Below are 17,179 nucleotides of genomic sequence, written 5' to 3' on the forward strand. Positions count from 1 at the left end.
TTTTCTAGGAAATGGGACTATGCCACACCTAGCTCACACGATTACTGTGGGAATCAAAGGAGAAAATGCACTGCTGTAGTTGGAAACTATGAGAGCCACAGAGAAAGTCCTGTAGACTGTACAACTTACCGTCAGCTGACTGGGTGAACAATGCGTAATCAGGATTGACGATCTCATTAGACAGAATATCAAACCACTCACGCACAACACCTTGACCCTGAGTTCAAGAAAATAAAATTAAGCATCAACAGAAATACATGGGAAATTTTTTCTGAGTAATAACAAATTAAAATCATTTCAGATGTCTTCCCTTATCAGTTATGCAGCACACTGCATCCCCATCTTTCACACTGGGTGGCGCCCAGCACTGATCTTTATGCCCACCATGCCTTCTTCTCCGTGGAACCGCACAGCAATTCCTTGCTTCAGCTTTGCACAATTTGCTCTTGACACAACTTCACAGCTACTCCTGAAAATAGAATCTAAATATATAGCATTAGTTAATTTCATGTATGAAAACTTACAGTAACTACTATTTGGGGCCTCACACACATCAGTTTCTTAGACATACCTCTGTGAACCAGCAGGATATCATTTTCATTCACTGGCCTGTGCACCATGTCGGAATCTGGCTGTCCTGAATGCAAATGTTCATAGAACCACTCACAGCGATCTTTAAACGGCTAACCCAACAAAAAACGGTAAAATATGTTGGCAGTTACCTATCAGATTACTTCATGAGCCTGCTAATGCCCTTTCTACAAATAATCATTCTTAAACCTTTATTTATAATAAATAGTTCTAGATAATGTTCTGACATTTCAAAAACTATTCACAAAAAGGTAGATCTTAGCCGAAATACTTTGATTACAAAGAGTATATTTTTTAATTCCCATTTTAGCAGAAAAGACTTGATAAATCAGGTTATATCTAAACTTAATTATCAGATATGAATTGACACAATTTACTCCTAATTTCTTTTAAGCCCAACAATGCTTTTAAGAATGAATTTCCAGGGCGCCTGGGTGGCTCAGTTGGTTAAGGGACTGCCTTCGGCTCAGGTCATGGTCCTGGAGTCCCGGGATCGAGTCCCGCATCGGGCTCCCTGCTCGGCGGGGAGCCTGCTTCTCCCTCTGACCCTCCCCCCCTCATGTACTCTCTCTCATTCTCGCTCTCTCAAATAAATAAATAAATCTTTAAAAAAAAAAAAAAAAAAGAATGAATTTCCAAATCCAGAAAAATTACATTGCATGTTATATTTAATTTTTTGTGAAAATAGTCTTCTAGATCTAACTTTATTCTTTTTTTTTTTCTTTTGAGAGAGAAAGAGAGAGAGAGAAAGAGCATGTACGAGAGCTCCGGGAGAGGCAGAGGGAGGAGAGGGAATCTCAAGCAGACTCTGCACTGAGCCCAGAGCCTGACGCCGGGCTGAGCTCATGACCTGAGCTGAAATCAGGAATCGGACACTTAAAATTGATTGAGCCACCCAGGCACCCCTATCTAACTTTATTCTTATTTCTATCCTTTGAATATGTAGTGTAAACCTTGACAATTGGGGTATTTTTTCTTATTTTAATGTAAGTGCCTGACTGAAGCTTTGATTGCCAAGGCAACCACTTCAAAGAGGCATCTACTTCAAAGATGGCTATCTCAAATAAATGGAATGCCAGCCACATAACTTAATAAAGAGCCAGGCCACCTTCCCACAGGGAAGCTCCTCTGTTTTAGAAATCTTGGTTGATTTCTATAACTGACCATTTGGCCCACTTGTTGTTCTTCCTCTTCCCGTGCTTTAAATTCCCGCTCTTAATGTTTTAAATTCACCAACAGTGAGCTTGTGAAACCCTAGGCTCCCACCTCAACCCCAATAAAAGCAGAACCTCAGGCCCATGTGCGTTATCATGCTCGCACGCACACACTCGCCCACTCCCTCACCTCCACCATGTGTGCTGTGTAATACCCAGGTCCCATAAGTAATAAACCTTTATTTTTTTCAGTTTCCTTTACTGCTGAAGGGCATCTTGCAATCATAATAAGAACCACAAGGGCTGGTCTAGGCACAAGACCGGTTATCGAAAGGCTGAGACCAACACACAATTGGCATAGATGGCAGGACTGCATCTGTCAGGCCTTGCAATTAACCAAGGGGAATGTCTTTACCTGCAACCTGCCTACTAACTGCCAAACTCACCATCTGAGAAAGGAGCACCTTTAGCTGGGGGTCTGCCATGCTGCTCTGTGCTTTCACACATTGCTTCTGTCGTGTGTTGCCTGCAATATCCAACCTAAAAGGTCACAGCTGCCATAATAATTCAAGAATCTCCCCAGAGCAGCATGATCAAGGCCATATGATCTAATGAGATGATCAGACTACTAATTATAAAGGTCTTAATTGACTATCAATGTGTATAACGGACCTCCAAAGCCAAGGAGAGCAAGGGAGGGTGGATTAGACTGCAAGGCTACTGCCACTGCCAAGGAGGGTTCTGGGCCAAAGGTAGATAGAAATGATTCCTTAGGTGAGAAGGATTGGAAATTTCCACTTGCAACCACTGAGTCAAGTGGGTTGTGCCCAAATCACATGTCCTAACCCAGAAAAGAGAAATAGCCTTGCAAACAGAAGCCAATGGCACCACAGAGGGAACGTACAGCAGAGGCCTACAGTCTGTGTCACCACTTCACTCACTACCATTGCTACTTGTCCCCTGACCCAATAGGATACTATGGGTCCAATCCCTGGTGTGGTATGGCTAAAAAATTAATGGACAAATGTAAATGTCCTGAACAATCTAAGAACCCTGAGGAGGCACACCAGCTCCTTGATAAATGTAAAACCCCATGGGTGCTTCCTAGGTGTTACTCAATTATGCACACAAAAATGCCAAGGCTCTGGCTTATGCTCCAGAGGCCTAGGGACTTTTCCCAAGACCCCGTGTATATCATGCTACTGAAGGCAGACTCCAATCCAGGAGAGGTTTCCTGGGACATCCTGAAAAGTAAAGCAGCCACCTACAAAGAGGGCTGACAGTGATGTCATCCAAAATTTTCTGGTAACAACAATTTTCGAGTAAGATTAAGGCAACAGGATAAAAACAAGTAGTAGAAATTGAGATGAAAAGCTATACCTTAACTGAAATTCAAACCTTTCTTAAATATTTTATGCAGCAGGTAGGAGAGAGGGAACTAACTGGTTATTGCAGGTTTTCTTGGTTGTCTGGATCAGGCTTTTAATTGTTACACATGGCAGCTAAAATGCATCAACTAGCTACCATCTCTAAAGACCCTAAAATCCAAAACTTTCTTACAGATCCATCTGGACTATAATGCTCCTTCCTTCTGAGATAGCACATTTTCTAAGCCCCCTCAGCTTTCTACTGAATGGGGGCATAACTACAAGCACACCTCACGAGGTATTCCTGCTGCCAAGGGAAGAGCAGACCGGGTTATCGAGGCCTCTCCTGAGGAAGATGGAATTGGGAAGACAACGGTTGCTAAAGCCACTGATACTCATACCCGAGCCCTCTCTCTCCTCACTTGGATATACACTACCTGGCACTGTACTCATCCTTCCATCGCAGTGATCACTGCTAAGGCTCACAGAGGAAGCCCATCTCCTGCTGCACAAAATTCCCGCAGTCCAATGGGTACATCATTTCCATGACCACAGTGATCCAAATAACCCCTTCCAACCTGAAGAGGACTCATCTGACCTTGAGTCCAGAGAATTACTTTTACAAGGCACTCCCCCAATTACAGGGTGGCACTACTACATTTTATTGTGACCTCGGAAACCATCGTAAAAGCCCTAGAACTCCTAGGAGAAAACTTACATCCTTTCTCTGTCCCTTGAAGATGTAAATCCTTCAATGTCTTTGAAAAGTAAACACCCCAGGAGGTAACTAAAACTCTGCCCACGATTGCCTGAGACTAAAGGAAAAAGAGGGGAAAGAGGCCTTTTAAAATACAAAATGCTATAAAAAGCTCTTTTGCCCAAACTCTAGTCCACAGACTCCTTAAAGATTATTTGTTAAGGATAAATACAAATCTTCAAAGTCTTCTCCACAGGTATTAGTAAAAAGCTTTAGCCACTGGAGCAGGCAACCTTAACTTATTCTGTCTGCCAATTTGGATTCAGCTGTTATTTATACACTAGTGAGTTTTATATTGTTGTACCTGATTCATGACTAGAATGCTGGAATTGAAGCTACAGGTCTCTGTGTCTGTCTGCATATTTATGCATGTCTATGGATATGTTATATATGTGATTTTCTTCTCTCAACCTCCAGATGTACTGCCAAAATTAATCTGTAAAAGAACTCTATTTAATTGGCTTAAAAATAAGCACTTATGAATTAAATATTCCTAAAACTCAAAAATATTTAAGATTTTATTTATTAGAGAGAGAGAGAGAGAGAACAAGCAGGGGGAGGGGCAAAGGGAGAGAGAGAAGCTGACTCCCTGCTGAGCAGGGAGCCCAATGCGGGGCTTGATCCCAGGACCCTGGGATCATGACCTGAGCCAAAGCAGATGCTTAACCAACTGAGCCACCCAGGCGCCCCCAAAACTAACCCAAATTTTTACAAGTTCACATGATCTGGGATAATCTTTGGGAAGTAAAAGCTAGTTTAAATTTGGTGTAATTAAAAAAAGTAGGTCTTCAGATATATATATATATATTTAATATAATGCAGATTATATGTAACTAATATATATAATAATCTATAACATAATATTATACACATGTAATACATATTATACGTTAAATATAACAGATCATATTAATATAACTAATTATGCTAAATAAAATGCAGATAAAAAAACATATTCTACCAGGGTTTACTAGTCAAATAAATTCATGTTATCTCTATTACAAAATTTGTCAGCAGGAAAAACAACTTGGGATGATGCATGAAGTTTTTCATGGTCGTCTAAACATAATTGCTGTGATCAAGAGATTTAAATAAATGTTTAATGGTATAAGAGTTTCTAGGTGAACTTTTTAGCAATAATTATGTGTTATGATATGTCTACTTAAAACCAGTTTCTAAAATTTTTGTTAACTTCCAGCCCTAGAATTTTGCTAAGTTAAATGAAGGAAATTCATTGAATGTCTAAATCATTTCCAAATAAGATAAAATACTGAAACAGTAATTGCAAAACTAGTTGAAGTTTACCTACTTTTGATCACTTACCACAGAGGAACTAAAGATATTTGGGTCTGTTAGTACGCATGTCTTGTGACACACTGAAAAGCTGTACTATGAGGAAATGTATGTTGATAGAAATTATAAAATATGCTCATAAATTTGCCAGTGTAAAGAATGCTGGTGTCACAATTCACAAATTTTACTTTTTGCTTTTCGTTAGAAATTAAGGCTTCTAAGGGCTAAGAATTCTAATTAACATATGTAATTACAACTACTAAATATGGGAAACATCTCTGCATGCAAGGAAAGTAGCATGTGTCTTTAGCTAAGAGAAAGTATGAGGTATGAAGATGTATTTTTGTTAAGGGAAAAGAAAGTAAATTTGTCCTAAAGTAAAACTGGTTATTTCAAAATGGGAAAGAGAAAATAAAAGACAAAATGGTATAGAAAGTTGAGAAGAAAGAGAATTTTACCTTGTGTGGTTGAGTTAGCTAAAACAGAATCGTTGTTATAAGGGTTTGTTGTTTTTTTATAAACTTTAATATCAATACTATGCTTATATAATTTTCTTTCCTCTGCTAAAAGGACAACGTTTTCTTGGGAGTATTGGTCGGCTCTTGAAAACAGATTATGAAAGGTTTTGCCTTGGGGCACCTGGGTGGCTCAGTCATTTAAGCGTCGGCCTTCAGCTCAGGTCATGATCCCAGGGTCCTCGGATCAAGCCCCGCATCGGGCTCCCTGCTCAGCGGGGAAGTCAGCTTCTTCCTCTCCATCTGCCTCTACCTGCTCATGCTCTCTCTCTCTCTCTCAAATAAAAAAATAAAATCTTAAAAAAAAAAAAGAAAAAGGTTTTGCCTTATCTTTTAAGTAATCTAGCTAGAAAACAAAGATTCTGTGTTTTATCAAAATAATTAACCTGTGTTTCATATTGCTTTAACCAGGTCTTTGATTACTTAAAGCAAACTGAGTCTTCTCAATATTAGAGGAGCTGAATTTTGCTCAGAACTATGTAATCTGCTGTATATGCCTTTAAAATCTTTTGTCGCTTTAAGTAGATAATTAAGTATTGTTTCATAATTAATCTGTGATCCTATTTAGTCAAGTGTCCAAAATCCTCTGATGTTTTTGACTAAGTTCCCAAAATCAAATTCTAAATAAAATCTTTTTGACCTGGAAATAACTCTGGGATTTTCTAGAGAACCCTGGAACATCTCAAAAGATCTGTTCACTCTATAAAAAGAGAAACATTTAACTAATTAGGCTTATTTGATAGGCAAAATTATATGAGAAGCACTGTCAAATAAGAAACAATGCTAAACCTTCCTCATGGATATCTTTGTATGGATATGTGCTATTAATGTAAGTGTTCCAGAAATTCTATCAAATTCCTAAAAATTTGATACAAAATGTTATCAGTCATCATTCCAGTTATCATCTTAAAATGTGTGTCTAAGAAACAGTCAAATTTCCTTGTCAGCTGTGTTATAATTAACTCTCATCAGATCTTTAAACATGGGCATTTTTAAGTCTTTTATCATTTACAGACAGTTACTGTTTCACTCTGATGTTTTTGCACAAATGCTTCATCTTCAAGAAGATTCCTGGAAAGGACTCTGACAAGCCCAGGTTTCTGATAACTTTCAGATCATATACTGAACTGGGTAAGAAATGACAGAACTCTAAGGAAAAACTAGATTCATAAAACTGCTAACAGAAGATCAAGATCAAGAATCACTAGGACTGGATGAACTGATAAGAATGATTATAATTTTTTACGAGTTTTGTTCGAAACATTGCTGGTTCTTTAATCTTTTGTTTTCCAGATTTAAGGAAACTTTTTCTCTTAAGATAGCTATGACTTACAGCAATTTGGTAAAGTATACCTTTGTGAACCAAGATGAAACAATCACTTATTTCCCCCCCATCTGATCCCTCCAGAATCTGGAAACTCTCAGTGAGTATTCTTCTATTTTCATAGCAGTATAGTTATTTGCATAATTTCAATGGACAATCTGTTCTCCTTGTACCAGGACACAACTGGAAACACTGGTTACATTACCAAGGCTTTGAATGGAATGTCGTATTTGAGAGATATGCACAGATTCAGATATGACCAGACAGCTTAAAAAAAATAAGGCTGACTTTATGGAACCAATTAAGCCCCTTAGGAAAAATCAGTCTGGTACCTTATTTATAGGGTTCCCAGCAGCCTTACCAGGTGAGTGAGGAAGGTCACTTCCTGGCAGGCCCAGGAATATCAGAATATTTTAAGAACCTGAAAAAATGAGGAATTCACCCAAATCTATAGGTATTATAGATGAAGTCTGACATCAAGTCTTTAGTTTGGCTTCCTAGCCTTGAGCAGCTTTTAAAAAGTTCAATCTGAGACTCCTTATGAAAAATTCCAGCAAAGCTGACTTAAAAGAGTCTAGAGGATCAATCGCGATTCATGCTGCACGTACATAAATAAGCAGGCCAAGTTTAAAGAGACTGGACTTATTTTACAAACACTTTAGCCTTATTTTCCTTATCTCTGATAGAAATGAGGATGACTATATACAGAACAAATTATGTTTTGGTAATACACCTTTGTGGATATCAGATTTTAGTGCTTTTAATTGTGCTTGGGGTTTTGTTTTTTACCTGTAAACTAAACCAGATCATGAATTCTAGTTTCTTCCAGTATTTGGCTTCAACTCTCCAAACTAACACTTCCAATTTTTCTCTCACCCTTCTGACTTGGAATCAATGAGAACTTAAAAGTACCTTTTTCCTAAAGCCACAAGAGGTAGAATGAAACAACTCGATATAAACTTCAGAGAAATCATCACAACACCTCACAGACAGACAATCTTTGTCCCTGTTGCTGAGTGGGCAATAGCGAGTTTACCTGAACACCTGAGGGCATCAACAGAAAAATTCAAACTGCAAAGCTGCTTTGAGCCTAACATCTTGAAATCCTGCCCTCAGGATTCAGATTTAGTTTATAATTTACTCCGGCCATTAGCCTTTATTTTTCCTTTGTTTCCATAGAAATGCCTCTTATTAAATACCTGATTTCTCGCAAATACAGGCCTAACTTTGGGAATCCACTTGCAAGACCACCTCCTGAAATGAGATACAACTGTTTAATTAACTGACCTATTTTCATGGCTGGACCTTTCAAGTTTGGGACAATAGCTACAGACTGGATTTCAGACTACTACCTGTATAATTATTAAGTTTTGCTATTATAATTCTATTTAGGTGTGTACATTCCGGGTTACAACATGCCCTGCAACGGATTTGAGCATTTTTTTTTTTTTGAAGATTTTATTTATTTATTTGACAGAGAGAGAGAGAGAACAAGTAGGCAGAGAGGCAGGCAGAGGGAGAGGGAGAAGCAGGCTCCTCGCTGAGCAGGGAGCCCGATGTGGAGCTCGATCCCAGGACCCTGGGATCATGACCTGAGCTGAAGGCAGCGGCTTAACTGACTGAGCCACCCAGGTGCCCCGGACTTTGAGCATTATTATCAGCTACCCAGGCAGTTAAGGTCCTCACCATTGACTCTGATGCCTCAGAATGGGCTGTAAACACTGACAGTTGTTTGGGGTTTTTTTCTTTTCATAATGCAGGTGCCTGACTTAAACTTCGATTGCTGTGGCAGCCACTTAAAAATGGGCTATCTGGAGGAGGGAGATTGGGGCAGGGGTGGGGGGCAGGACACACTGCCAGCCACAAAACTAGATAAAGAGCCAGACCACCTCCCCACACTGAAGTTCCTTTGTTGTAGAGATGTTGGTTAATTTTAGTAACTAACCATTTGGGCCATTTGATTTTTCTTTCTCTTCCCATGCTTTAAATTCCTGCTCTTATTTTTAAATTCACCAATAAAGACTGAGCCCTCAAAACCCTAGGCCCCCACCTCAACCCCAATAAAAGCAGAACCCCCAGCTCAGGAGTGCTCACTCGCGCTCTTTCTCTCTACCCATGATCTCAGTGTGGCCCCAGGTATGCTGATTAATTTCCAGGTCCTGTAAGTAATAAACCTTTATATTTTCAAAGTCTCCTGATGGTTATTGTTGAAGTGTATCACTCAGAACCACAAGAGCTGGTCCAGCCACAACACTGGTTTTTGATAAGCTGAGAATGACACACAACAGAATACATATGGCAACTAGAAAGGAACAATTACCCTGTTTTCTTCCTTTCCTCCACCCTAAAAACTGAAAAATAGGATCTCCTGAACAGCAAAGAAGTCTCTATCTTTTGGTCATTTGACAGATAAGCAAACTGCAAGTGACTTGTAATTTTTATGATTAATCAGGAAGTACTACATGCCGAGTAAGTGCTAACACTGTTACTGCAGCTAACATAAGAGCTTTAAAATCTCAATTTCATTGTTAAAAACTAATACAGCTAAAGAGGTAAGACTAACAGAACAAACAATATGTATATAATATCAAGTTCTAAATGGTGAAGTACAGAGTTCCACTATTGTGGTATAGTGCACTAAGAATTTAGAGACTGGAGATAAGGAGAGTACAAAGCTTTCAGGAGGTCACAGTGTGAACCAGGACATTAAGCTGGGTAAGACTTGCTCAAGCAGGGAGAGAAGAGAGCACACCAGGCTAAGGGAGTCAAGGAAAAAGGCACATAAGGTAAAACTGTATCTCTCTGGAAGATGCAGTGAAGGTAACTGCCATAACCAGAGTCCTATTCCTACAGAGAACGAAGGGGCTTTGAAGCTTGATAAACATGGTTTGGAATCCTGGCTCTGTCACTACTAGGTTTGTGATCTTAGGGAAATTACTAAACCTCTCAGAACTTTAGTTTTCCCATCTATAAAATAAGAAAATTATTTCACGGGCTAACTGTAAGGATTAAATGAAATAATGCAAATACAGAACATAATAATCATAATTACAATCATTAATTAGCTAACAATTATTAAAGCAACTATAAGCCAGGTACTGTTTTCAGCACTTTACATGCATTTTCACACGTAATGCTCACAATACTATGAGAAAAAGGGCCTCGTATCATCCCCACTTCATAGAAGAGAAAAATGCAGTACCAAGAGGTTAAGTAACATGTGGAAATACTCAATACCCAGAATGCTCAATAAGTAGGTTTTCTTATTATCACTCAGAACAATGCTAAAATTATTTAACATGACAGAAAATGACAGGAAACTTATTCATAACCGTTGTAAGTTATTAAACTGTATCCTTTACAAAATGTGAACCAAGAAATAAAAGCAAATGTCATTTTTTAAAGTAATTCAAATGGAACATTAAAACGTACACAATGTTACCTTCAAAAGCTAGTTAAGACATGTAAGATCAAAACATCCACACCCATTTATATACACCTAAAAAGCCAAAGGGCATGTTTTTGTATGTAAACTTTCTGAGTACCTGCATTTCCATAAAATAATTCGCAAAACAAGACTGATCACAGAGGTTCCTCTTAATGCATTTGTACAGCAATACAAAATGTCTCTCCCTTTAACTACAGGCCACCTGAAAGCCACCAATAGAAGAAGAAATCAATCCCTTACCACAGGTAATTGTTTTTGTTCTTTTACACTTTGCTTTTTTGTGAACTGCTTCCAAGTTACAGAAAATTTCTAAGTATAATAGAGTACAAAGTATTTTTTCCTTGATATGAGAGTAAGCTGCCAACATGATGTCCAGTCACCCTTAAATACCTCAGTGTGTATTTCTTATAATCAAGAGAATTCTACATAAGCAGATACCACCAAAATCAAGAAATTAACCCTGATGCTTTACTATAGCTAATTCTTAGACCCCCGTGTCAAGCTTTGCCCGTTTCCTAATACTTCCTTCACAGTGTAAGAATGGCACTTAGTTGTCCTGTCTCTCACTCTGATACAATTCTTCAGTGTGTTCTTCATTTTCATGACCTTGACTGATACTTTTAAAAACTGTAGGTCAGTTATTGTGGAGAATGTCCCTCCACCTGAGTTAGTCTGACGTTCTTCTCATGATTAAATTCGGATATACATCTTTAGCAGGAATATCAAAGAAGTGATGCCATATTCTCCTCAGTGCATTCTATCAGCCAGCATGCTGATATGTCTGTTTCGGTCACTGCCAAGTTTTCCACTGTAGTTTTTCATCTTTGTAATTCTGAAGTATTCTGTGAGTAGATACTTTGAGACTGTAAACACACCCCACCCCTCATCAAACTTCCCATTTATTCATTAATTGTTTCAGTATAGTACGACTTATGGGTTCCAATTTTATTTATAGTATTTTGCCATCATAATTTATTTGGATGTTCAAATTGTTCAGCTTTGGCCAGTGGAGTCCATTCAAACTGGTTATGCGTCATGCTGACATAACCCTATCACTCTCCGAACAACTTATCATATCATAAGAGGTTCCAGGCTCATTTGTACTTACCCTGACCCGGCCCTGAAATTAGCCATTTCTCCGAAGAGCCCTGGTTAACTGAGAACAGGCCAAGAATTGGGTGCCAGATTTGCTATATCTTTCAATCCACCCTGAAAACTTTAGGTTCACACTGATATCTCCAATTCTAATCCAACAGCATGGTTCATTCTATTCTCCTCCATTCTGTAACTTCTTTCTCCAATACTGAGAAATCAGGCTCCCATAATAAGTATACTTCCTTACTTGATGAACTGCCGCACCCTGTATATAACCAATCTCCTGTCACTGATATGGACACATTACTGCATGGATGCCCTCTACCCTACTCGGGCTCTGTCAGTCTACCCTGAGCAACTGCCACCATCCTCTACACTGGACATCCGCCAAACGGTGCTCCAACTCACATACTCTACTACACAGACAACCTCCTTGACATACCCAAGCTCCAACCCCCACACTAGGCCACCACTATGCATGTGAACACCCTTCTCACCCTGGTCAGACAACAAAACCTCCTATGTGGGTAAAAAAAGGTGGATAGCTTAATGCAGATGCTTTTGCCTAATTGTTCAGGAAGGGAAGAGGAAAACAGAAGTGAAAAGCAGAGATAATATTAAGAATAACAAACTATCTCTTTCAAAAACTAAAAGCTTCTTTCACATATTATCTCATTTGCCCTAGAACGGAGTCACATAGTTTAGATTAAGAAAATGAATTTAAAAAACAGACACACTCTTAAATTCTGGTTCTCCCACTTGGTAGCTGAATGACTTAAACAAGTTGCTTAATCTCTTCAGTTAAAGAGTACCTATCTCACATGATTGCTATAAAAATAATCCATGTAAAGCAAATAAATTTATGGTAAGTGACCTAAAATTAGCATTTAATAAAGGTAAGTTACTATCTCTACCTTCTCGTTTACATTATCATTTTTAACAGATGCCAAAGGATATCTATACATGTGTATAATTTTATAAAAATTAGTTCTTAGTTTTAACTTCTGAATGGATGGGTGTCCCTAAAGACACTTAAAAACACCTATAGTATCTATCTTACAACTACTAACCAAACCAGAGCCTCCAGTCTATCCTACACTTTAGACAAATTATTTCCTAAACTTTTGCCAAGGTCATATCATTCTCCTGAAGCAGTTATCAGGGGCTGCTAACAGCCTAAAAAACAAAGAAGATTCTTCAATCTGACAATCAAGGCTTAACACAGTGTGACCCCAACCCACCTTTCCAGAATTATATGTCATTCCTCACCTACACAAAATTTCTGCTTCAACCACTGTAATTTTATACACTTTTCCATTTACAAGCCCTGGCCTATATGTTGACATAGAATGTTCACCCTCCCCATTTACTCCGAACAAAATTTTGCAGTGCTTTTCAAGGTCCAGCATAAAATCCACCTCCTCTTCAAAATTTTCCTTGACTATACAGCAGCAAGGTCTTCCTCCCTTAAACTACTAAACAACAGGTAATTATGTAATTAGTATTTTATAGGTACATTTATTATCTCCCTTGCTAGGGTGAATTAAGATCTTTTTGGAGAAAAGACATATGCTTTCTATCTCCAAATAACTACCATTTATTGAACATATATGTCAGTTACTATTTAAAATTTATTCCATGGGGCGCCTGGGTGGCTCAATCATTAAGCATCTGCCTTCGGCTCAGGTCGTGATCCCAGGGTCCTGGGATCGAGCCCCGCATCGGGCTCCCTGCTCGACGGGAAGCCTGCTTCTCCCTCTCCCACTCCCCCTGCTTGTGTTCCCTCTCGCTCTCTCTCTCTCTCTCTGTCAAATAAATAAATAAATAAATAAATAAATAAATAAATAAATAAATAAAATCTTTTAAAAAAATAAGATAAAATTTATTCTTCACAATAGTTTTGTGAGTTTGGTGTCATTATGTATATTTTATAGATGAAGAAAGCAAGGCTCAAGGATGTTGGAAATGTGCCCCAAATTACATAGCTGGTAAGTAGCAAAACAAGCTTTTTCCTAGCATGTTTCATGAAACATGAGATATGAGGAATGAACCTTGCCGGGGAAAAGACTCTCAGGTTAAATAAATTTGGACGATTAACAAAGTTAAATCACTGTTTTTAGCAGAGGGTTTCTCAAAACCTTTTAATAAGTTGCTGATATGCTTTATAAATCTCCAACAGGGATATTATATTTTCCAAATGCATTTGGGGATAAAATCCTTTTCTCAAGGATTATAGGACTTATGCTTATCAGCCTTATAGGACTAATGCTCCAGTAAACTCGTTTCAGGAAATGTGACAATGTATTCTGTTGTCTTTGCAAACAGTGGGCACTCAATACACACTTCCTTTAAGATTAAAAAATGCTCCTCATACTTAAGTAACATACTGAGGCACCTGGGTGGCTCAGTTGTTAAGCGTCTGCCTTCGGCTCAGGTCATGATCCCAGGGTCCTGGGATCGAGCCCCACATCGGGCTCCCTGCTCCGCGGGGAGTCTGCTTCTCCCTCTCCCACTCCCCCTGCTTGTGTTCCCTCTCTCGCTGTCTCTCTCTCTGTCAAATAAATAAATAAAATCTTAAAAAAATAAATAAAGTAACATACTAATGTAATTCCACATACTAAAGTAAAGAATAAGGTCATTTCACTCCTCTTATAGCAGGAGGTCTCAAGTATAATAATTACTTCACTAAACAGTATTCAAATTAAAAAACTTAACTTTCATCAGACAGAATAAAAACAAGATTAAGAGAAATCTCTACCTGCGCTTTTATGATATGCATGAATCTTGACATCAACTCAGGACATTCAAGGAGGAAGTGAAAGTGGTCAAATATAATTTTGGGATTTCTAAAAGAAAAATATAACTTGTTTAAATGGATAGGAAGAATGAGTTGCATTAAGTGAAATGCAAATTCAGATATACAGATACTGAAACAGAAAAAAATATTAATCCACACCTACTATACTTTTACTTGTCATGTAGTATTTTTTGAATAGTAACAGAAATAACATTATTTTTGTTGAGACAAAAACTGTAAGTAAAGAAAGAAAAGTCTACAAGGGCAATCCATGAATCCAAGAAAGCCTTACCTATTAACAAAGCATTTTAAAACTTCATCATGTTTGCAGACAAATTCAATGAAACGGGGTGAAGTCATTCTGTGGAGGATAAAAAAACAATCAGAACACACAGAAATTGGTGATACAGCAAATTTGATAACTATGTATAGAATTGGACTGGCTTCTAGACAGGAAAAAAAAAAAGATTTGGGTTTGGACTAAATTTGAGAAACTGAGGCATGCCCAGTCAATTTATAAGGTTAAAAAATAGATAACTTTTCTTTAACAGAGGATATGCCCAGTGACTTTTTAAAAACCTTGAAATTTTTTTAAAACCTTGAGATTTTAAACGTCTCTGCTCTATACATTTTGAATACATAAGTAATCCTATACAAAGTGACACTCACCATTCTACATGTTAGTAACTTATATAATGCTTAAAACTCAAATATTTTAAGAATAGTATGTGTCCTACAACAAGATCAAAACAGAACCGAAAATCCACAAATTATTATTTGTTGTTACTGAAATTATAAAAAAATCATAGCTTTTCTTCATCTATCAGAAAAGGAAATAATAAGCAGAAACCTTCTTACCCTGGAGGCATCTGACAAGAACAGCACATGTAAAAAGCTTGAATGACAGCACTTAGCCGGTTAGCTGTCATAGAAATAACATCCTGACAGTCTGCACTGGCTTCCTGTTTCCCTCCAAGAGCATCTGGTTTAGATTCCCCTGTGCCAGTGGATAGATTTTCATAGCTCCCAGGTCCTGGAGGTTCAAATGGAGGAATGGAAGTACCATCTTGATCTTGGCCTTTTTGTTTCAGTAAAATAGAAGTGATATCCGTTGAGTCCTTTTTGTTTTTCATCAGTTCTGTAGCTATTAAAACTAGCCATTCATCTAATGAGTGCCAAAGCAATTCGAGAGGCTAGGAGGAAAAAAGATGTGTTTTTTAAACATCATTCTTAAACTCCAGGAAAAAAAACTCACACAGCCAAACGAATAATATAAAAGAGAAAATTTATCCTAGATACTTCTATTTTCCCATGTTAATGTGATAGCAATGCCTAAAGGTAAGTAACAAAAACATATGAATGCCACATAAATAACAATTTCTTTGCTTATAGCAAAAATTTAATTTGCATTTATTTATTCCTTGGAATAAAAAGGTAAAACTAAAATCTAACAAAAAAATTTATAAGCAATCTTTCCTCTTTTAAAATTTTCAAATATTTAGCTTTAAAAACATATACTACTTTTATATATACAATCCCCCAACCTTTACTATACTCATGTGTTAACAATTTTCAATTATAAATCTTTTCTCAATTAAAAAAACTAGAATTCCAAAAAAAAAAAAAATTAGAATTCCTAAAAAGCTTAATAAACAGCTTAGTTTTGGGGTGCCTGCCTGGCTCAGTCAGTGGTGCATGCAACTTGATCTTAGGGCTGTGAGTTCAGAGCCCCACACTGGATGTAAAGATTATTAAAAGAAATAAATAAACTTAAAAAAAAAGTTTACTGTGCTCTTTTCTTTACATGTAATTCAGGTTTTGAAAATGTATAGTACGAAATTTAAAAATATGATGTAGTATTTATATATATACATATATACATGTTTTCACACACATATACACAAAATCCATCTCTAATAACTAGTAACTATCAAATACTGACTAGCAAATTCTTAATTCCAACTAAAGATTAACAGCTTAAAAAAGAAAAAGGGAGGGAGAGAGTAAACTATTTCTTATTTCTACACTATTTAAAATATTCCTTTTAGGAATAATGAAATGTCTTTTGTAAATAAACAGCAAATGAAGTTTCCTTTCTAAAATATTATGTAATCACAAAAGCTACAAAAGGACTAAGTACTGAAGAAGATGAAATATATGCATCATCCCTAATAATTAGTAATTTTTAACAAGGAGAAATATTATCAAAAGATATGCTACCAGGGATCTAATATACAATATTAGATTACTAGTTATCAATACTGTACTGCTTACTTGAAAGTTGCTATGAGAGTAAAGCTTTAATGTCCTCACCATAACAACAGGAAAATGGTAATGTGAGTTAAGGATGTGTTAACTGACCTTATTGGGGTAAACATTTTGCAGTACACACGTGTCAAATTATCACACTGTACACCTTAAGCTTATGCAATGTTATATGTCAGTTATATCTCAATAAAACTGGGGGAGGGAGGGAAGGACCTGCTAGAACATTTTTAACCCCAAATAAAAATTAACAGTTATCGGGGGGGGGGGGGGGGCAAGGATAGCAGTTAAATGTTCCTTCATTCCTACACTATTTTAAATATTCCTATTGACTCCGAGATCATAACCTGTAACCAAAGGCAGACGCTTAACCAAGTGAGCCTCCAGGTGCTAAATACTCCTACTGAGAATATAAACTGTCTTTCTGCAAACGAATGTAAAAGCTAATCTTACTTTTTGTTTCTTATAGGATCACAGAATGCTACAAATTAGACTATGTGCTTCAGAAAGACCCATGCCTACAGTATTTCAACCAAAAGAAATAATGTTACTTTTAAAGATTAAAATATTAAA

At 37.3% G+C, this 17,179-nt stretch overlaps 1 protein-coding gene across 4 annotated transcripts in view; it reads right to left on the reverse strand.

The window, feature by feature from the left end:
- HACE1 (HECT domain and ankyrin repeat containing E3 ubiquitin protein ligase 1) overlaps window positions 1-17,179 on the reverse strand; it is a 96,476-nt gene that overhangs the window by 29,691 nt on the left and 49,606 nt on the right. For all 4 annotated transcript variants that reach the window (XM_045865235.3, XM_045865231.3, XM_045865232.3 and 1 more), the window contains 6 exons: window positions 15,200-15,534; window positions 14,634-14,702; window positions 14,303-14,390; window positions 572-683; window positions 385-482; window positions 130-217 (listed from right to left, as the gene is read on the reverse strand). In XM_045865235.3, coding sequence (XP_045721191.1) covers window positions 130-217; window positions 385-482; window positions 572-683; window positions 14,303-14,390; window positions 14,634-14,702; window positions 15,200-15,534 — 790 coding nt within the window. The remainder of the gene's footprint in view (window positions 1-129; window positions 218-384; window positions 483-571; window positions 684-14,302; window positions 14,391-14,633; window positions 14,703-15,199; window positions 15,535-17,179) is intronic.

Source organism: Mirounga angustirostris, unplaced genomic scaffold (assembly GCF_029215605.1).
Source record: "Mirounga angustirostris isolate CCGP_5_RB_7025 unplaced genomic scaffold, mMirAng1.0.hap1 SCAF_8, whole genome shotgun sequence".
Taxonomy (NCBI): domain Eukaryota; kingdom Metazoa; phylum Chordata; class Mammalia; order Carnivora; family Phocidae; genus Mirounga; species Mirounga angustirostris.